Below are 22,678 nucleotides of genomic sequence, written 5' to 3' on the forward strand. Positions count from 1 at the left end.
TTAGATCTGGAGATTCCACAGCACGGATATGGAACCTCAGTGAAAACAGCACCACTGGCTCCACGCAGCTGGTACTCCGACATTGTATACGAGAAGGAGGGCAAGATGTACCAAGCAACAAAGATGTGACATCCCTGGATTGGAATGTAAGTGGAAGTTACAAGTGCTCGAAATGCCCTGAGAAAAAAAATGCAGTTTTGCACAGTCAAATGCTCAGGATATATCTGCACTGGAACTGGAGGTGTAATTTCCAATTTGGATAGATGAATGCATGCTAGCTTTGCTCAAGCTAACATGCTGCTAAAAATGGCAGCGCAGCTGCAGTGGGACAAACTATCCACCTGTACCTAGAGTCTGAGGGCTTGTCTATATATACAGCACATCAGCACAGCTGCAGTGGTTCATGAAGACACTGTCTACACCAATGGGAGAGTTTCTCCTGCCAACAGAGATACTCCACCTCCCCGAGAGGCAGTAGCTATGTCAACAGGAAATGCCATCGACATAGCACTGTCTACACCAGGAGTTCAGTTGGTATAATTGTGTTGTTCAGGGATGTGGATTTTCTGCACCCCTGAGAGAGACAGATATACTGACGTAAGCCTGCAGCGTAGACCAAGCCTCAGATATCATTGGCAGGTAGCTCACCCAGGCCACCATAACTACACTGCTACTGTTAGCATACGAGCTTGATCATTTACCCAAGCTGGAAATTACACCTCTGGTTACAGCATGGACAAAACCCTAAATGACAAGGGTTTTGCATCTTCTGTTATTGCTGCTGAAGTGCTTCTACTTTAGAGTAACATCAGAGTTATATTTTTGTTTTATTGTATGCATCTCTTTTTAATATACTGCAGGTTCTGGACTAAATAGCATGACCCTTCTGCAAAACATTTTCTATTTGACGTTTGCTCTGAGCCCCTTAGTTTTGAATTGTATAATAAATGTAATCACTTTTTTGCTGACAGAGTGAAGGTACACTTCTAGCAACTGGGTCGTATGATGGATTTGCAAGGATATGGACTAAAGACGGTAATTAAAATGCTTTACATTTCCAATATATTTTTCTGCATAGTGCCTCACAGCATGTCTCTCTCATTTCTTGAATGTAATAATTTCAACGTAAATTTTCAGGTAATCTTGCCAGCACCTTAGGGCAACATAAAGGACCTATATTTGCATTAAAATGGAACAAGAAAGGAAATTTCATTTTAAGTGCCGGAGTAGACAAGGTGAGATAATAATTAAAATTATTTATTTCGTGATTAAATTATACGTAGCAAACACTAAAATAAGAATTTAGAAGATAAAGTCATAGGATGGATGGATTTATAAAGAAACAATCGTGCTAGATAAACTTGATCATGTGATGTAAATGTATATGTGATGATCATGTGATGTAAACTTAAATGTATACCCCAAATTAAAAAAACACAGTAAAAGAACTAAAAAAGAGCCACCGTGGCTTAACAACCATGTAAAAGAAGTAGTGAGAGATAAAATGGTATCTTTTAAAAAGTGGACGTCAAATCCTTGTGAGGTAAATAGAAAGGAGCATAAACGCTGTCAAATTAAGAATAAAAATGTAATAAGAAAAGCCAAAATGGAGTTGGAAGAACAGCTTGCCAAAAACTCCAAAGGTAATAACAAAATGTTTTAAGTACATCACAAGCAGGAAGCCTGCTAAACAACCAGTGGGGCCACTGGACGAAAGGAGTACTTAAAGACAACAAAGTCATTGTGGAGAAACTAAATGAATTCTTTGCTTCAGTCTTCACGACTGAGGATGTTAGGGAGATTCCCAAACCTGAGCCGTCCTTTGTAGGTGACAAATCTGAGGATTGAAGTGTCATTAGAGGAGGTTTTGGAATTAATTGATAAACTTAACAGTAACAAGTCACCAGGACCTGATGGAATTCACCCAAGAGTTCTGAAAACTCAGATGTGAAATTGCGGAACTATTAATTATGATTTGTAACCTGTCCTTTAAATCAGCTTCTGTACCCAATGACTGGAAGATAGCTAATGTAACGCCAATATTTAAAAAGGGCTCTAGAGGTGATCCTGGAAATTACAGACCGGTAAGTCTAATGTCAGTACCGGGCACATTAGTTGAAACAATAGTAAAGAATAAAATTGTCAGACACCATAAATTGTTGGGCAAAAGTCAACATGGTTTCTGCAAAGAGAAATCATGTCTTACTAATCATTAGAGTTCTTTGAGGGGGTCAACAAACATGTGGACAAGGGGGATCCAGTGGACATAGTGTACTTAGATTTCCAGAAAGCCTTTGACAAGGTCCCCCACCAAAGGCTCTTATGTAAATTAAGTTGTCATGGGATAAGAGGGAAGATCCTTGCATGGATTTAGAATTGGGTAAAAGACAGGGGACAAAGGATAGGAATAAATGGTAAATTTTCAGAATGGAGAGGGGTAACTAGTGGTGTTCCCCAAGGGTCAGTCCTAGGACCAATCCTATTCAACTTATTCACAAATGATCTGCAGAAAGGGGTAAACAGTGAGGTGGCAAAGTTTGCAGATGATACTAAACTGCTCAAGATAGTTAAGACCAAAGCAGACTGTGAAGAACTTCAAAAAGATCTCACAAAACTAAGTGATTGGGCAACAACAAATGAAATTTAGTGTGGATAAATGTGAAGTAATGCACATTGGAAAAAATAATCCCAACTATACATACAATATGATGGCTAATTTGGCTACAGCTAATCAGGAAAGAGATCTTAGAGTCATCGTGGTTAGTTCTCTGAAGGCGTCCACGTAGTGTGCAGCAGCAGCAGTCAAAAGAGCGAACAGGCTGTTAGGAATCATTAAAAAAGGGATAGAGAATATCTTATTGCCCTTATATAAATCCATGGTACGCCCACATCTTGAATACTGCGTACAGCTGTGGTCCCCTCACCTCAAAAAAGGTATACTGGCATTAGAAAAGGTTCAGAAAAGGGCAACTAAAATGATTAGGGGTTTGGAATGGGTCCCGTATTTAGGAAAGATTAAAAAGGCTAGGACTTTTCATCTTGGAAAAGAGGAGACTAAGGGGGGATATAATAGAGGTATATAGAATCAGGAATGGTGTGGAGAAAGTGAATAAGGAAAAGTTATTTACTTATTCCCATAATATAAGAACTAGGGGCCACCAAATGAAATTAATGGGCAGCAGGTTTTAAACAAATAAAAGGAAGTAGTTCTTCACTCAGCGCACAGTCAACCTGTGGAACTCCTTGCCTGTGGGGATTGTGAAGGCTAGGACTATAACAGAGTTAAAAAAGAACTAGATAACTTCCATGAATTGAAGTCCGTTAATGGCTAATAGCCGGGATAGGTAAGGAGTGGTGTCCCTAGCCTCTGTTTGTCAGAGGGTGGAGATGGATGGCAGGAGAGAGGTCACTTGACCATTACCTGTTAGGTTCACTCTCTCTGGGGCACCTGGCATTGGCCACTGTTGGTAGACAGAATACTGGGCTGGATGGACCTTTGGTATGACCCAATATAGCCGTTCTTATGTTGGAAAATTAGTTGATGATTTGAATGCAGTGGATAAAATGGGCCTGGTTCTCTTTGTTATAACAATGTAAATCAACAGTAACTCCCCTGAAGTCAGTAACATTACACCAGTGTAAAACCAATGTATCTGAGATTTATTTTCTGAGGTACAGTATCAAGTCCTTTATTATCTCGAAAAATGGAAGAATGAAAAATGGAAGTGTATCTAAATGGGGGGAAGTGGCCAGTGCCGCGGCGATCATTGCTGAATCAGGTTTTAGACCACATCTTTAAGAAAAATAAAAGAAGAGGTAAACAATACAGCAATTAAATTCAAAGCTGTTTCTGAATTGAGAGGTTTTTCAGACAGTAGTTAGAACAGGAGGTACTGAAGGGTAGAAACATAAAGGACTGAGAGGGATTGTTTAGGATTTTCGGGGCTTATAACTCAGAGTGGAGGTATGAAATTGTGCAAAGGTAAATGCAGGCTTTGCTGTCAGGAAAAAATTGATTATATCCAGTTAGATTGTGAGCGATCTCCCAAAAGAGGAGGTAGAAACCTTATTGCTTCAGTCATTTAAAACTCAACTGGAGAATGCAACTGAGAATATAGTGTAAGAAAATATTCTGCATTGTCTGGGAGATGAAAAGATTTAAGGATCATGGATTCCGTGAACTAACTTCTGTAAGAAAATATCAGGTCTGTTCATGCTTTCATTCAATGCAGTGACAAAATTCTCACTAACTTCTGTCACAGTAGAATCAGGCCCATAGGATATAATATAGGATAGTTAATATTATAGTTATAATTTAGGATAGTTGACTTACTCATATGAAATATTTGTATAGCAGAAAGATGCCAGTATTGGCAAACTGTTCAAAGAAGAGTTTAGAAGAAGGTAACAGAAATAATTTAGGAGCTGAAGAGTTTGATTTATCAGAACAGATTTTAAAAGCTGTAAATATTTTTAGCTCTTCTAAGTGTCAGTAACATAGAGCACATAATGGCCTACAAATATTTGAAGTTAAAGGAATTATTTGCAGTAAGACAAAAAGGTATAATGATGAGCGATGTGATGAAGTTAAAAAGAGAAAAAATTAAGATGCAGTCAGGAACTGCTTGCTTCCTGGCAATTAAAATATATTGGCGTAGTCTTTGAAAGGAAGTGGTAGAAGACCCATTGTTTGGGACATGTGAAACTAGACTTGATAAAACACTAGAAAATGTATAATAGTGACCAATCCTGGCCAGCAGGAAGATGGGAGTAGAGGACCTAATAGAAGTTAATGATGGAAAAGACCTATGATTTGTAGCAATTTTACAAGTTTGTTTATTTTTTAACTCAGACCACAATTATTTGGGATGCCCATACTGGAGAAGCAAAGCAGCAGTTTCCCTTTCATTCTGGTAAGTACTTCTCTGCAGGTGACAGCTCAGATTGATCAAAAACAGAACAAAAAGTTTTAAAACGTTAATGTGCTGGGCTTTTTAAAATCTAATATACCTATTTATAGCTTGTTAATTTTGATCTGACAGCACAGAAACTGTCCGAGTAGTATTCCTTTGCGAAACAAATTTTGTGTGTGTCTGCTACCATCATTGATAACCTGTATTTCAATCTGTTACGTTGTATGTGGGGAAAAACTATAATAGACATGTATTATTGTCAACGGGCATGTCCCTCTTGCTAAATAAAACAATAATGAAAACTAACTTTTATATCATCTGTGTGGGTTTATTTAAGAACTTACCCAAAATGAAGATCTGTGTTTGTGTTTTATATCTTTATTTATGATGATCCAGAATTAAAATAGTTTTATTTAAAAATCAAAACAGACAAGTCCATTTCATTATTTTTTTACCCCTGGTGGCTTGGGAGATGGAGCAGACGAAACAAAGAATATGTCATTTGGCACCTCTTCAGAACTCCCTCATATTTTTCCACCTTTGTGACTCCCCTAACTTCATGGGCTTAATGGCATGGCAACAACCAGAGGGGTCACTACTGACTAACGTAAAGCTTTCACGGCTACCTGGGAGGAGCTGGGAGTGGTATTTGCGATGAGCTTCCAGCTCCTGCCAGCTGGGGTGCAAAGACCATGATTAAGTCTCAAATTTGGATTGATTCATAGTGGCTTATTGTGCTATTAGACATCAATGTTTGTCTTGCCTTCTGTATAATTGTTTCATTTCAGATATATTCCCCGTTTTGATTCTTTCCTATTAAACTCAGTTTCATGTGTCTATCTTAAACAGCATTTGCTGGTTACGTTTCCCACTGCTCTAATGTGTTTAAAACCCTTTGTTAATTCTTTCGACTTGATTTAGTCACTCCCTGTTGGCATTTGTTCCAAGTTACAAAGCTGATGCACTGAAGATTCACAAATCAAACCTTTCTAAAGTATATATCTTATCTTAAATATCTCTCATTTTTCTAGCACCAGCACTAGATGTTGACTGGCAGAGTAACAACACATTTGCTTCTTGCAGCACAGATATGTGTATTCATGTCTGTAAATTAGGACAAGATAGACCAATCAAAACCTTCCAGGGTCACACAGTAAGTAGTGACTTGGTTTCTATATACTGAATGAAGTTTTAAAATCTCCTTATTACTTACTATCAAATAGCAAACACACATTTTCAAAAAAAAAGTATCAGTATATTATTAGCAGTATTAATCAGAGATCGGGGCTGTATTGTGCTAGGCACTGCGTGCATGTGTAACATCCAACCAGTCCTTGGCAAGAGACAATAGGTGGATACCACAAACTGGGTAGGCTGTACAAGGTAACAGTGAAATATTTATGATTAGAGTAATCAGCAGTCACAGCACACCAGCTGCCTTACCATTGTCAAATGATTGTTCGGCACCACAACATAGGTGAACTTCAAAGAGAGATTTGAAGAAGTGTAATGTGGTGGCTTTGAGATGCACCTTTGCAGAAGAAGGCACAAAGGTGCTTGGGGAAAATTTGACTATTGGGCAATAAAGGTTGGTATTTCTGGTGGAGTGGAAATGGGAGTTGATAGTATTTTGAAATGTAGCTGTACAAGCACTCATATTTACTGTCTAACTTTGTTTCCACTATAAACGACAGCTTACAAAAATAAAGACTTCAACTTTACTTTCATTATTCAATTTTAGAATGAAGTAAATGCAATCAAATGGGATCCGACTGGTAATCTTCTGGCGTCCTGCTCTGATGACATGACTTTAAAGGTAACTGCAATTTTGGACAATAGTACATTTTCCTAGTGATCGTACACTGCAACCTCTGTGTGTGTTTGTAGAGCTCTCTCATGTGCACTACGAGCCTTGCTATTTAGTAATTCAGGAATTTTAATGTCATGATTTTATTCTTTAATATTTGTCCTTTTTTAAAAACCTGACTCAGACATTCCTAAAATCTCTCTATTAGTTAAAGACAGACTTCCATTCAAAGGGCCCAACCCTGTGAACTTATGCATTCACTTCACAGTAATTTGAGTATAATTTACTATATACATGTAGCAGTTTACAGGATCGGGCCCATTAATAATTGCGCGATCACTGACACTTGTCGTTACAAAGAAGTTGCTCAGTCATGCTCAAAGAGAAATGTTACAATCAATGTGGTGTATGGGTTATGTAGGACCAGGCTGCAGCTAGTTTCTCTGCTGGCTTTCTTCATAGCTGTCTTAATAGTAGTGGTGGTACTATCATAGCACCTAGAGCTCCAGGTATGGACCAGGCCCTCATTGTGGTAGGTGGTGCACAAATGCAGAACAGAAAGGCAGCCCCTGTCCAAAGAGCTTTACCGTTTAAGTATTAGGCAAGAGATAACAGATGGAAACAGACAGAGTGATGGGGAAGTACAAGGAAACAAGGAGGCAGTATTTATTATCATGACAGGCAACGGTTTCAGCATATCAGCAGCCTATTCATTATCAGGTTTTTCTGCAGGCATCATGGCAGAGGAGAGTTTGAAGGAGGATAATGAGTTAGTTTTGCGGATCTTTACAGGGACCTTCTCCCATGCACATGGGGTAATGTGGGAAAAAGCATAAAGGTGCTTGCGTGAGAATTTAACAAGTGAGCAGTAGCGTCTGTCATCATGCAGCCTGTCTATTCAAGGGTCTGCCTCCCATGCAAGTACCAGTAAATGGGTCTAAAAAGACATTCTCAGGATGGCCACGTTTACCATATTGCTTGCTACCCAGTTTCCCTGAAAGATTGTCTGCAATCCGCTGGCCTTGCTGACTCAACCGGATTTGTGCACATGAATAATTCACAGCTGCATGACACCTTATAACACAGCTTGTGTAACTGGGGGAAATTATGGAACAAAATAGATTAGTATAAATAGTCTGTCATTGCATTAGGAGTGAGAGCTTAGATACCACGGTGGTAGGTACCTTAGAAAAACTGAAGATGGACTTGAATTGACTTGAATGCCCCTACCATTCTCATTTTAGAGTTGATTTTAGAGTTGACTTTATATAACAGAAATATGCAAATAGATACTGCGAACATTTCAAATCAGAAAAACTCTGTTGTTTGTATTTTATTTATTTATTAAAAGGGCCTGGTGTACTCTGCAACTCATTCTCATGGTGCCTTTCACCTCCAGGTTGCTGCTTCACATCTAAACCAGGTTGACAGCAATCTCTTCATTTCACAAGCTGTCAGATGATCTAGTGGTTTTCCAGTGGGGTTACTACTGGATAGATATCTCCATCATTAGACCCCCAATTGCAATTAGCAAACTTATTGGCCTTTTTCAACAGAGTCCAAGGAGTGAACGGGAAAGAAGATTGAACTACTCTTTTTAAACATGTTGTTTCCAGGTTATGTTTGAGGCACCTGGATATGGTGGTGCGGGGAGCCTTAGACTGATGATGCCAATGTGTTTTCAAACCAATGGATAAAATGAAGACTTTAGTCTCTAGGGTTCTTCATACAGAAACTTTTACTGGTGCTGAATGTTCTTCACAGTGAGGGAAAAGGAACTAGTTTTTATTTTTTGATCCAGCTATTTTAAATGAGAAATATAATAAAATCTTTCCTCTCTCCCCTCCTGGTGCCCACTATCTTTAAAAGGATTCTGATTCAGGAAAGGATTTTAACTTTAAACACATGTTTAAGTGCTGGCCATAACAGAGATGGACTTAGGAGTATGTTTAAATGCTTTCCAGAGTCAGGGCTAAAGCAAGGTGAGCTAAAATGATACCAAATTAGATATCATTAAAGGGAAAAAATTGCACTTGTACAAATAACCTGAATGAATATCAAGTTTCAAATGTATGCAAGGCTTTATGAACACTCCCAAAACCGTTTTTGTAATGAAAACACAAACCCTTAAAGGAATACTTTGTTTTGTTTGTTTGTTTTATTATTTGTATTATAATAGCATGTAGGAGCCCTAGTCATGGATTGGGATCCTATTGTGCTGTACAAACCCAGAACAAAAAGGTGATCCTTGCCCAATCTAAGTAAAGTCTTATTGCCCCACCAAGTCGAACACCTTAACAGTTTTGTATTATGCATATATTATTCTGTTTGAAGAAGTATATTTCTCCAATATCCTTTTCTGCATCCTATCATAGTAGCACAAAGTCTATTTAAAAACAAAGCTCAGTGATAACCGTGACCGTTCACACAACCTTGACACATACACCACTATATGCTTACCTTATCTTCACATGTGACCACTGACTTCAGTGATCTTCGGATCAGACTTGCAATGAGCATGCACGCATTTGTTTAAGTAGGAAATATTGCATGTCACTCCTTTGTTTAGTTTTTAATCCCATGCTGTTCTGATAACTTAAAGAAAACAGACACCTGTCTCCACTAGAAAACAACCAGCGATGGTGCATGATGTGGGTGGCCTAAAAAGCTGTCACTAAAAAGCTAAAAAGCTAAAAAGCTAAAAAGCTGGGCCTTGTTAGCTGTGAGCAAGGAAGAGGATGGGAGAATCACTATGTTCTAATGTAGTGTTTAATACCCTAAACATAACCTGTTTTTTCCTTCCATTTTTTACCCTAGATCTGGAGTATGAAACAAGATAGTTGTGTCCATGATTTACAAGCACACAACAAAGAAATATATACTATCAAATGGAGTCCTACAGGACCAGGAACAAACAATCCAAATGCCAATCTTATGTTAGCAAGGTAATATTTAATCCTTTTATCATACCAGTCAAGAAATTGACCATTTCCTCCTCCCACCCCTTTCTTTTTTGCCTTCTGTAAATGTATGTTTTGCAATGCATTTTAACAGCACAGGAAGGAGCACTAGTGGACCTCTACTTTAAGAGATACTCTGGCATTAAAGAAGAGATTTTAACATCGTCGTCAAAAGAAAAAAATTGAATAAAATTGAAATTTAATCCTTCTGTTTTTCCTTTGGCAGTGCATCCTTTGATTCTACTGTTAGGTTATGGGATGTAGACAGAGGAATTTGTATCCACACTTTAACGAAACATCAAGAACCTGTGTACAGTGTAGCTTTCAGCCCTGATGGCAGGTACCTGGCCAGTGGCTCTTTTGACAAATGTGTTCACATCTGGAATACACAGGTACATGCTGTTTTTATATGAACCAGTTTGTTTGATTGGTGTGTTTCAGGCTTACTCAATGGATCATATATTGTTCTAAAGCTGTTTCAGATGCTGTAGCTTTGTATATTCGATATAACTAAATATTAAATATAGTGTGTGAAAGTAGCTTTCTTCAGTTCAAATGGGCCTCTTTGCAAATTTTTGACAAGGTAAAACTTAGAACTTAAAATATGACTTTTCTGTGTAAACCACAAACTAATTCTCTGACATGTTTATTCAGTGTCACAGCTTCAGCATAAGGATTCAACACGTGCACACACGCTGGGGTCTGAAAAGTATAAATATCTGACTTGTTCATACATAGTTTATAGCTATTATCCAAAACAGCTACAGTCAGTGATATATGATGTTGTTGAATGTGTTGGATCCAGTTCCAGAAAAGAATAACTGTGCATCCAGAAATTCTGAAGTGTAATTGCTGTTTTGCAAGGAGACCTCTGTACTAGGATTGCTAATACTCTGACATAGGATCACAAGGTTTGTGTCACTGAGCTAGTTTTTGATTACAATCACTCCCACAAAAATGCTGAATTTAATTATATAGTTGTCACTTAGTGTGTCTTCCATAGTAACTATACCTCTATCCCTCGAGAGACAAAAAAAATCTCATCGCGCTATAGGTGAGACTGAGTTATATCAAACTCCCTCCCCCCCCCCACCCGTTTCTTGTTCACTGACCGCCCCCTTCAGAGACCCCCGTCCCTAATCACCCCCAGGACCCCACCCCCTACCCAACCCCCCTGTCTCCGACTGTTCCGACCCCTATCCACACACCCCGCCCCCTGACAGGCACTCACCGGCAGCAGCGGGAACCAGAGCAACACGGCCCCAGCCCGCTCCACTCCGCCACCTCCCAGCCGCGGCGCTCTGCTTCCTGCCGCCAGTGAGTGCGGGGAGGTTGGGGAAAGGACGCCCACTGTGCTCACTTGCGTCGGGAAGCGGAGCGACGCAGCCCCAGCCTTCTCAGCTTTCCTTGCCCTGGCCCCAGCTATGTGAGGGGGGTTGGGAAAGGTCCCACACTCACCTGCGGCGGGAAGCGGAGCACCGCGACTGGGGCGAGGGAAGCGGAGCGGGCTGCTCCCAGCCCCCTGCTAATCCCCCGGGCCACTCTGGGACTGCAGGGCCCCCAAAAGTGCCCCCCCACAGCTCCTGCCTACCAGACCTTGGGTGCTAGGGGGAGCCCATGACCGCCCCTGAGACCCTCTGCCCCTTATCCATCCCCTCGGTCCCAGCCTGGCTCGGCACCTTTAACACACTGCTCAGAGCAGCGTGTTGGAGCTTTACTGCATTGTATGCGAACCCACATTATATCGGGTCACGTTATATCGGGGTAGAGGTGTACTTGAACGAACTCCTATGTTTTGTATAGGAATAAGTTGAAAGTAGCTTTTCTGGTTTACTCTACAACCACCTATTCCAAGAAGCTGTTTAAGGAGTTAAGAATTGTTTCTCTAAACCTTGTCTTGGTGTGAGTTTTGGCCAGTTTATGTGCGGGTAGCTGATGTCTCCCAATATTAATGGTTTTATTAGACTTTGTTGCCTCTTTGATCTTTCTCAGTATTGTGCACTCAATATGAGTTTCCTGATCAGGCCAGTAAAGTATCCATACTAGTATATTTGAATTTTTATGACTTGGGAATCAGATCCATACATACTTTACTGAATGAACCTCTTCACTCAGAAATGTTATCTCAGTAGATTCTATAGTGACTGATTCTTATGATGGATCACTTCATGATTACCTGGTCTGTTCATTCCTTCCAAAGCACCTGGCATTGGCCACTGTTGGAAGACCGGATACTGGGCTAAATGAACCTTTGGTCTGACCCAGTATGGCCATTCTTATGTTTATGTTCTTATTTACACTCAGGCCCCTTTGCACTGCCGTATAGCGAGTATTTCACATGTATGATTATACCTGCCCTCTCCAGTTCATCTGTAATGTCAGTCATATCCTTTTTGAGGTACAGAAATATCATACAATACTTTTTATCACTGACATTTCTAGCAGATGGTAAAGCTACCCAGAAAATGAGTTGTTCACATATTTCATTACAAAGTACAAACTCAAAAATAACTCATAATTGAACTCCATTTCCTCAAAAGTTGCAAAACAAGCCCATTTCAAGTGCAAGATGGCTGTGATATTTCACTGAATTTTGCAGAAAGGCAAAGCATTCTGAATGAAGTCGTCTGAAATGAGGTGGCAAAAATGTTTGCACGAAACTTTGCAGAAATACTTTCACCTATTTTGCACAGCTGAAAAAAGAATGCTGTATGCAAATGAAAGTACAAGGGAAAATTTTGGTAGGCAGAATGTAACTCCAGATGGAATTAAGCTAGGACATTAGGAATAGGACTCTTATTTTACAAAAAGTACCACTTGATCTTTAATAACCTAAAGTGACCATGACTGTCAGATGTGCCTCTTATCCAAAAGGTAGCATGTATATACAGCAGTGATGGGTAACCTGTGGCCCATCAGGGTAAGCTGCAAATGTAAACAAAAGGTCTGGCGGCCCGCTAGCGGATTACCCTGGTGGGCCACGCGGTTGCCCACCACTGGTATGCAGGATAAGAGTTTCATAAATGCTTTAACATGATGCTTAAGTAGTACGTGAGATCTTACATGGATCATTTCCCCTGGGGAGAATTTCACCCTTTAAAAGTAACAGGGAATTTCTACATACTGTACAAACTCTACTTACTAGTGTGCATTTTATTCTACTTATTGCATATCTCTCTTTCCCTTGTAGACGGGTGCTTTAGTTCACAGTTATAGGGGAACAGGAGGGATTTTTGAGGTTTGCTGGAATGCAGCAGGAGACAAAGTTGGAGCAAGTGCTTCAGATGGTTCAGTAAGTATAGTAGAACAATCTCAACGTTTCTTACACATGTATATTTTTATTTTATTAGACAGTTGGATAGGCTGGAGGACTCTTGACTAAACAGAGAAATTTTGTTTATTCTGAGGAAGAGTGAGTACAAATAGCCAATTATGTAAAATTTTACCTATAAAATGTGGCATAAAGCTGCACTTGTTTTCCATTCAAATTAACATCCGAAATTAAGGCTGGAAGTTCTCTCTCTTGGTCATAGGGGTTTTGTGAAGTGTAATCCATTTTTATTTGTCAAGTCCTTTAAAATTGTCAGATGTAAGTGTGAAATGTTACGATTTTGAGCCAGGAGAGGCTATAAAACAACATGTACTATAGAAATACGTACGTACGTGATTGGTCTGTTCATTTCAGTATGGAAGCTAGTTGTTTCTTGCAACTGGTTTCATTTCAAGAGAACTGATCAGTGTAGGGTGCTGGTTTTTTATATCTGATATGAATGAAGTATCATTTGAGTTGCTATTGAGAATTAAACAAAGACGGGGTACGAATTTCTGAGCACTCATTGGTTACAAGTCCCTTTTATACAAGTAACATTTTGCTTACATTGCTTGGAGTGCCCAGGAGATGAGCTCCTAAGTTCTAATAAAGCATGAATCTGCCCTTTTTTCCACTGTAGCAGTGTGACAAAGTCTGGCCTTCTAGGTCTTTTGATGTCACCCTGCAACAACACTGCATTAAAAATACTAATGTGTGACTCTGCACGGCAGCCAGGCAAACAGCGGCTTCTTAATGTCCTGGGTTAATAAGAAAGGAGAGAGACAGGAATCAAGCCCAACACAAATCAGAAATAAGAGTATTGAGTAAGAGCTATTATGGGCGCGTACTCTGAGAGTTGGTAGCTTGAAGGAGTGCCATAAGGAAGTCAGTAAGTGAGAGAAGCTAACCTGGTACCTTCACAGTCAGAGACTCAAATGAAACCAAAATAGATTGGTTTGTTGTGGTTCAGAACAGAAAGTGGGCAGCTCTCTTGAGTACAAAAGAAAGGAAGCCACATTGCAGAGACTTCATCTCAGTTAAAGTTTTCATACAGTCTGCATCATGTAAAAATGGGTAGCCGGTATTTTGGTATCCCTAGGAAGGTGTCAGAAACCCTAAATTATCTACTGGGAAAGTGTAGAGATTTGTCCTCTACCTATCTTAAAGGGAAGATCATTTGAATATATTCAGACAAAAGTTACAGATATCTCCCCATTAAGTTCATTTGTCATGTGACACTAGTTTTAATTGAACATTTAAAAAAAAAAAGTTTTCTACTGTCTCTGAGGTTTGTTAGTAAAATTATATCTTTAAATCCACCCACAGCTTCCCTGCTAATCCAGAGCTAGTTATACCATAAACTGGGTGATGATGAAACAAATGATGAATGCAAATGTAGTTTACATGTGACTTTCTTTTTCTGGTAAGGTAGCCTCAATTTGTAGACATGAAGGATCTCCAGGCTCTAGCAATTGATCCATCTTCTGATTAGATTATAATAGGAAACTGTACTATTAGATGTTCTTTTCTTGGCTGGTCCAATCGGTTCTAATATTTTCACCCTCCCACAATGAGATTTAATGAGATCTTACAGTACTTCACAAATTGACTCCAGATAGATTCCTTGGCTTTTAACTACCACATATTAGGCAAAACAATTCATAGTATCCTTTTTTGTTGTTTTTGTTTGTTTCCCATAACAAAAAAAGAAACAGTTGAAGTTCCAGTTAGGTCTTGTTTTGAATGACTGGAATATAACCATGTTAATCCCTGGGGTTTTTTTTAATCTGGAGAAGCAAAATCCACATAAAACCCCTCATTAACCAGTGTGTGTCTTTACATTTTGTCACAATATTCTGGTGAATCCAATGGTGGTGATTATTATATGTATTAGCAAAGCATTCAGAGACCCTTAATATGGCCTTAGTGTGCTGGGAATTGTACAAACATAAAAGAAAAAAGATCAACCTTGCTACAAAGAGCTTGCAATTTAAAGAAGGACAAGACACAACAGTGGGGTGTAGCACACCACAGGGGTTGGGGATTGTGGAACAGAAGACAAGGGTGGCAGTACTAGGAGCACCTGGTTACGCATTATTAGCACAGCACACAGCAAAAAAAATTGCCACTTTTTAACCAAATGGGCACCAGGAGAAATACACAGGGAACAACAATGTAAAGGGTAACTTTTCAATAGCACCTAAATCATGTGTTAAAAAATGACTTAGGTACTTAGAAGCCCCAGTGTGCATAAAAGTCAATGGGACTTTGGCTGCTAAATCACGTAGGTGCTTTTGAAAATATTACCTAGAATCTTTTGGTTTTGTTCGTTGTATTCATAGTTTCATATGATGCACAATGTTCATCATGGGGGGTGGGGTGTTTCCTGCCAATAATAGATTTGTGGTTAATTTGCAAAACCTGGTTTGTTGTTTTATGACCTCATATTACATATAGAATTGTATAGCAGTAAAAATGCTGTGCAGTGTGCATTTCTGTATGCGTATTTTTTTTCTTACAGGTTTGTGTATTAGACCTACGGAAATAGCGCTACTAGTTGGAAGCCATGGACCGACTATGAATGTGTACATAGCCAAAATGACTGTCCCTAACCCATGTACTGCTATAGTCCCAATTGAACCATGGCCAGTCCAGTACAACCAAACCTAAAAGAAATATATACATATACTGTATATAAAATAAAATAAAGATTACACCCTGAAGAGGATGACAGAGTTTTGTCACAGCTTGTGAATCCTGTTCACCAAGTGCTGGAATCTGCTGTGCCCCAAAATAACATTTAGAAGTTTCGCGTATGAAAAACAGAAGAGAGAGAAATATACCATACAAGAGCAGACCATACATGTACCAAATTTGGAAGATACTAATGACAGCCTTTATTTCTCCCTTTTAAATCCAGAGTCACAATGGTTTGTGGTTTTGTTTCCCCTCCCCCTTCTCAGTAGTTGAGCAGTTTGCGTGTACGGAGAAAACGGACTTGCATAAACCTGCAGCGGTATTTTGTTCTTTGCTTTTAAACATTGGTGGTTTTTTTGTTTCATTTTGGTTAAGTTTACGGATGCATGAAGTAAGGGAGTGAATCGGTTCCTTGTTTATATTTTTCCACCTTTAAGCAGAGTTTCTTTTAAAATATATATATTTTAATGCATTATTTCAAGAGGTAGAGTGAACTTGATATTTGGTACATTCTGTGGCTCCGAGAGCACAATTTTGAGTGGGGAGGGTAGGTGGAAGATGGGTGACTGGGGGAGAGAAAAAAGAAGCTCACCTCTGAGACATGACGTTTCATGTCCTGTTAATCTATAAAGTACATCAGCAATGGGTATAATGCTGTGGTTTTTTTTCTAATGACATGGCTGAAATGCAGTAGTTTCTTATTTGGGACATAATTCTGCCAAACTTAAGAATAGAAGGGCACAAAAAAAAATACAGGGATGCAAATAAAGAAATAAAAATATGCATCTTCTGTTCCTTTGAGACCATAGCTAAATTATGGTTAAATTGTGCACTATTGTGAAAAGGAGCAAAATGTAGTTTTTGGTGGGGGTTGGGGTGGGGGTTTGGTTGTTTGGTTGGTTTTTTGTTTTTTTAAAGATTAAAATCTTTTTGGACGAGGGTTCATGCCACAGCTTCTACAAGAGTTCCCCATCATTGTTCGTAGGAGCTCAGATGTCTAATGTAACGAAATTCCAGTATTAAAAGTATCTAATGTAATTTTTCTTTATACAAAAAAAATCTTTGGCATATATTTGATAACACTGCCGTTATCAGGCAAAATGTTTACTACCTTAGATTTAAAAAAAATCTTAAAAACAGAGGACTTGCTTCAAGTTTATTTTAATAGCAGTGATTCAGCTTATTTAAAAGATGAATACTTGCACTAATTCCCCTGCTGCTCCAGTCCTGCAGTTTGTTGTATCTTGTGACTACGTTTTTTTCCAAATATAAGGTAGATGTAAGCTGCTATTTTTTTAATAATCACTACTATATTGTGTCTTTTACTCTGTTTACAATATCGAATATTTTTCTTACAGCGACATATATAAGCGGCAAACCTTTTTCTGCTCATGTGATTAAAAGTATATTGATAGTGATTTTATTTGTAAATTATAGCATGAGGGTTGTGTTTATGCCTATATGGAGTTGAAAGGGTTTTGTCTCGCATAAAATTCCAGGCGTATAAATCTCTATAAAAAGAGGTTGTCAATCTCTGTCACAAACATTTTACTTAAGAAATGGTTTATATTATAAAGCTTTGCAAAGTTATCAGTTTTATAACACTATTTCAATCACAAATTAATTTTGTGGCTCATGATCGCTAAACTTTAACTTTCTGTAGTTAAGTATAAATTGATTTAACCCAAATAATGCAGCTTTTACATTTTAACAGAATTGTTCTTTAGGCATTGATTTCTGCTATTGCCACAGACTAACATGACTTGAAGCAAGTCTGAGTTTGGCTAAGGTAGGGTCGCAGTTTGCCGGTGGTAAAGAGAATACATACGTTCTTAATATGTACCCCAGTTATTATCAGTGGGGCAGATAATACTATAATACACCAAATTTTAAAAACAGCAACCAAACATTCATATCCATAAAGGCAGTCATCCATGATGGTTCTGTGCCAGCTATTTTTAGGGTTTTGGAACATATTACTGTTTAGAACATCTACCCTGTGAGTTACAATATGTAGGAAACCTAATATGTTGAGTGTCTGGCACTTGAAATATTGCTTTTATTGCTGGAGGTCCATGATTGTGGCTGACCTCTGTCGTCATTAAGAAAAAATAAAAAAAAATCTGTGCAATAATTTTAAACTGTGCTCCCAGGAATAGACACAAATGTTTTGAGTATATTTAAGCTGCATTTTTCCTTTAGCAATGCATTTGTCGATTGCACTGAATTTAAATTGAAAGTCAGAGGTGATTCTTGATAGTACTTTTGTATTTTAATATGGACAGTTTATTCATTTTCATACAAGTTATTGGATGGTTGTTTCAGCGAATTAAAAAAAAATGTTGTGGAATTCTGTGACATAACTGCAAAACCACATCCATGTTTGATAGTATTGCCACTTTTCTTTTTCTCAATCTTCAACTGTTTTAGTTTTGAGTAATTCTAGTTGCTTAAGCATAATGTCAAGTATCCATAATTAGAAAATACAGAGCTTCATTTCCACAGGACTGTGGGTTTTCAGATGTTTGTACACACTTCAGGAATATCAGTTTCATAGGCCTGGGTGTCTCTGGATACATGAGCCAGATGTCAAGCTGGTGTGAATCAGCGAAGCTCTGCTGCAATGGAGCTATGAGGATCCAGCCAGTGTATTTTTTTGCTGCTGTTCTTTATCAACATGCCACAGTACTGCTCCTGTTCTGCACAAACTTTCTCTTGTCTCTCATGTATTATAGAGCGTTAGCCATGTGTATGCATGATGCTTATTTCCATGTTTTATGTGAGGCACGAAGGAGTACCATGGTCATTAGATTCTTTTCTAGTGCTGAGACTCATATATATAGTAGAACAAAGTAGATTTTCCACACTCCTGCCTTTAAGGGGTACGTGCCTAATATTATTAAGGCCCCAGTTCTGTGAAGACTTAAGCACATGTTTAACTTTACATGCTAAATGTCCCACAGAAGTCAATGGGGCTGTTCCCAGCATGTGAAGTTAAATGTGTATCAATCTTTGCGTACGTATGTAAGTTAACATTTTTTCCAGCACAGTGAATTCTTGGGTGGGAACTTTAGTTTGGGAAAACTGGGGTCACATTTATTGATGGGATGAGGCATGGACTGCTGTCATGTTTGCAATCTTTTTTTTATCATCAGCTTTGGAATTTCTTGTTTCCCATTTCTGTATAAGGAGTTCCTAGAGAGATCCTCATTTTCTATTTTTACTTTGGCTCCTGTGATTTAAAATTGGTGTAAAGATTCCCAACCCTTTGACTTTCTAGTATTGTTTACAAAGTATTTAAGTCCTCATACGTTTTCTTTTTTAATTCTTTGTAGTGTTGATAATTCAGTTTGTTTGGGGAATACTTCTTTACAGGGTTAAATGGTGTGTCTGGCAGAGGACTGGAACTCTTGTATGAAATACTAAAAGTGCCTCTTTTTCTGGGTTGGGGGAGGGAAGTAATAATTACCAGAGTTTGAATGACATGACAGTTGAAACGTGTTTCTAGATTTTAGGACACTTTAGTGAATCTTAAGAGAAAGGCCAAAGATTTGTACCAACTTTAATTTTTAAATGCATTCCTTTTTCCTTACACTGCTTACCTCATGTTAAGGTATTTAAGGAGACACTGCTGACTTTAAAGCATTCTCTATCTTTAGGAAGTGTAGTAGGTACAATAGGGCTGTTGTACCAGTTCTCCTTGGCTATGGAGCAGTCTAACAGCTAATGAATTTAATTCTGTCATATGAAGGAACTTCATTAGAATTGCAAATGTGGCTTTTCAGCTTGTAAATGAAAGGTTGTATGTTTCCTCTGTTTAGTAAAGAGAAGACATAGGGGCCAATTTTCCAGTCCTTACTCAGGCAAAAGCTTCCCCCTGAAGTGAAAAGGTCAATGGGATTTTTGACTAAGTAACCGTTGGAGGATTGGGTCCTTCTAATTATTGGACAATGTGACACTTAGGTATAATGGGCCAGGAAAAACTCCTATTGACTTAGTGAGAATTTTGCTTGAGCAAACTCTGCAGGATTTAGTTCAGTAGTCCTTTAGCTTGGCAAGCAATGCTCTCCTACAGACCTCTTCTTCCTACCGAAAATGCCTGTAGAACTTGTATGAAGAGGGATCTCCAGAAGTCTGCACAAAGCAGGAGCAATATTGTGGCATGTTGGAAGAAAGTACTGGTTTGGGAGATGGCAGTAAATCTCCATGAAGACGCCTGGCATTTTCCCTGGTGAAGAGGAAGGTGTGATGCAGTTTTCACTCAGTTTTCACTCTAGTGCAAGCTCTGAAATATCACGCTCAATAGTGAATTTTTCAATATGACTATGATTGAAGGCAGACAAAACAACAGAAAAGTGCACCGTTTCTTTTTAAAAATTGCAGGTTTTGTGTTAATAGTGCTTCAGCTCCGTAGTTTTGAAGAGCTACAAAATTCTCTTCAGCCTTTGTTTCCAGGCTTGAGGCCTGATGATAACTTGGGACATTAATTACTTTTTTATTTTAAGTAACAAGCATTTTTACTTCATAATGGTTTCCTGGCATTAGAGGATAAATTTAGGGAAACAGTCTGCATGTTGTTGCTAGTCCAGTGTACTTTGCAATCTTGTTTCACAACAGACTGCAGTGCGCAGATCAGTAATCCTAGAATACAGAAATAATTTTTTCTCTCTCTCCTGACATTCACACTGTAGTTGTAATGGTTTCATTTTGAAGTTACAAATCCTTTGGGTCTAATTCTGTGAGCCTTCCTATAGCACTGGATTAAAATGTCTGCATCATTTCTTCAGTTATCCAGTTAAACTACAATTGTTGTAAAAGTGTAAACCAGCCCATGACAGTTTTTTGTACTTGTTTAAAGGACTTTTATTGTTCAGTTTTCATGATTATTGTCTGAAGAAGACTGATATAGATGTTCTATACTGTCCTGGACCATGTTAATTACACTATGATGTTATTTTGGTTCTACATCACGATGATTTGTCCCCAAAACCCATATCCCTTCTAGGCACATTTTCTGTTGCAGTTTCCCTTTGCATTGTATTGCTCTGACAACTGTAATTTGAATCAGATCTGAAAGAGGTCCAGAATAAAATATATTTTGATATTATGTTGGCTGGATGTTCTGTAAAACATTTAATATCATATATTTGGTACAGGATAGTTGCAAATAGTTGGCTTGGTAAAAAGAAGAGGAATGTTACAATTGGTTTATATCTATGTTAGCACAGTTTCATTGTTCTTTAGTAAGTAATGTAAAGTAACACCTTGTGTAATGTTATTGGGGTAGTGCTCATAACAGCAGAAGTGCTTTATGACCTTGATTCAGCAAGAGACGTTGGCCCCCTTAGTTTCAATGGGACTGCTGCCTGCCTCTCCTGTGCTGAAAGTTACATGCACGTTTAACTACCTGGCTGAATCGCAACCTATATGTAGAATTACACATTTGTTTTTAACAAGCTGTTTGGAAAAAAATGTGCAATAATAGGTGTGTGTTCTTCCCATCAGGCACCCGGTGGACGTGGGAAAAGGTAGGTAGAAGATTATGAAGTTCCTTTCACAGCCCCATTCTTGAAATGAAAGGCTGGGTCTTAAGGTTTTTTTTCTCCTATTAAGCTGTGGAGTTTCACTTCACAGAGCTCCACTCTTATTCCCTGGCTAAGTTTGATTATACAGAATATTTTTATGCCTGTCCTATTTAAGACATTTGGAACAATTTTTGAGATTATATACAAACGGATGCACGCTATTCCATATGTAATGAAGCTATAATTCCTTCAAAATTTAGGTGATACCATAAACCAAAAGAGGGAATTTATATTTTTCTTGTTTGTTTCGATGCCAGTAAATCTCAGTAATGGAATTATTGCTTTGTTATATAGTTGTGTTTATTTGCTGTACCACATTCAGGAAAAAATAATGATATTCAGTCTGGTTATTTTTACAGTTGAAATTAATCTAATGTATGTTATCAAAGCGTATCTTTAAAACTTCTGTTGCAAAATTTTAGTTAATGAGTTTAAAAGTAAAAAGCAGCTTGGGATGGGGAAGTAGTTATTTAAATGCAAAACTGGTCTTGCCCTCCATCCACATTGGTACATGAATTCTTTATAGGACTTGTCTACTATAGCTTGAATACTGTGAGAGGAACAACAGTGAAGAACAAATCACTTTCCCTATATCATTGGTACCAACATGTACCACAACCACCGGCTCCTCCCCAACACTGCACATAAGTCGGTCTAGATGTCTCGAGAGATCTGCAACCTTTGCACCTAGTAGGCAATTCACTGTGCAATTCTCCCAGTCATCACAAACCCAACTATCTATATTTCTAATGATTGAATCCCCCATTACTATTACCTATCTTCCCTAATAACTGGGGTTCCCTCACCTAGAGGGGTATTCTCAGTGTGTGAGGATACCATGATATCATATGGCAGGAGGGTCCAACTATGGGACTGTTTCCCTCCACTCCAGTTTGATGATGTACTTTCCAGAGACTTTCATCCTTCTCAAAAGCACAGAGGTTTTCAGGTGGGATGACTCTACTGTGTCTCGGAAAGTCTTGTCTATGTGCCTCTCTGTCTCCCTCAGATCTTCCAGTTCAGCCACTCTGGTCTCTGAAGGCCATGAGCTGCTCGCACCAACTGCACGCATACGCGACGTGCCGAGAAGGCAGGTAATCGTACATGCTGCACTCAGTGCAATAAATTTGATAGCCCCCACTTTGTTGGTGGACTTTTGCCTCCGTTATTTTTACTCCTGCAGCATTTTTGTTTTGGGGTTTTTTTTGTTATTGTTGTTTAGTTTTAAGACTCTTAAACAACAGGGTCTTAAAAATGGCTAAATAACAGATCAACTCAGATTATGCTCCATGAAGCCAAGACTTCCTTGTGAGGGATCAACTAAGAGGAGCCCATCCAAAACTCCTCAGGGCTTTAACTGAGGAAGAGAGAACACTAAAGTACTAGACTGGATCCAATGAAGGGCT

General features: G+C 38.7%; 1 protein-coding gene across 9 annotated transcripts in view; it reads left to right on the forward strand.

Annotated features, from left to right (window-relative positions):
* Positions 1–20,794, forward strand: part of TBL1XR1 (TBL1X/Y related 1) — a 170,686-nt gene extending 149,892 nt beyond the window's left edge. For all 9 annotated transcript variants that reach the window (XM_077826067.1, XM_077826068.1, XM_077826069.1 and 6 more), the window contains 10 exons: positions 5–146; positions 972–1,035; positions 1,138–1,235; positions 4,853–4,913; positions 5,945–6,066; positions 6,655–6,729; positions 9,538–9,665; positions 9,907–10,072; positions 12,871–12,972; positions 15,512–20,794. In XM_077826067.1, the coding sequence (XP_077682193.1) occupies positions 5–146; positions 972–1,035; positions 1,138–1,235; positions 4,853–4,913; positions 5,945–6,066; positions 6,655–6,729; positions 9,538–9,665; positions 9,907–10,072; positions 12,871–12,972; positions 15,512–15,538 (985 nt within the window). In that variant the 3' untranslated portion in view covers positions 15,539–20,794. The remainder of the gene's footprint in view (positions 1–4; positions 147–971; positions 1,036–1,137; positions 1,236–4,852; positions 4,914–5,944; positions 6,067–6,654; positions 6,730–9,537; positions 9,666–9,906; positions 10,073–12,870; positions 12,973–15,511) is intronic.
* The last annotated feature ends 1,884 nt before the right edge of the window (positions 20,795–22,678 follow it).

Source organism: Eretmochelys imbricata, chromosome 9, assembly GCF_965152235.1.
Source record: "Eretmochelys imbricata isolate rEreImb1 chromosome 9, rEreImb1.hap1, whole genome shotgun sequence".
Taxonomy (NCBI): Eukaryota; Metazoa; Chordata; order Testudines; family Cheloniidae; genus Eretmochelys; species Eretmochelys imbricata.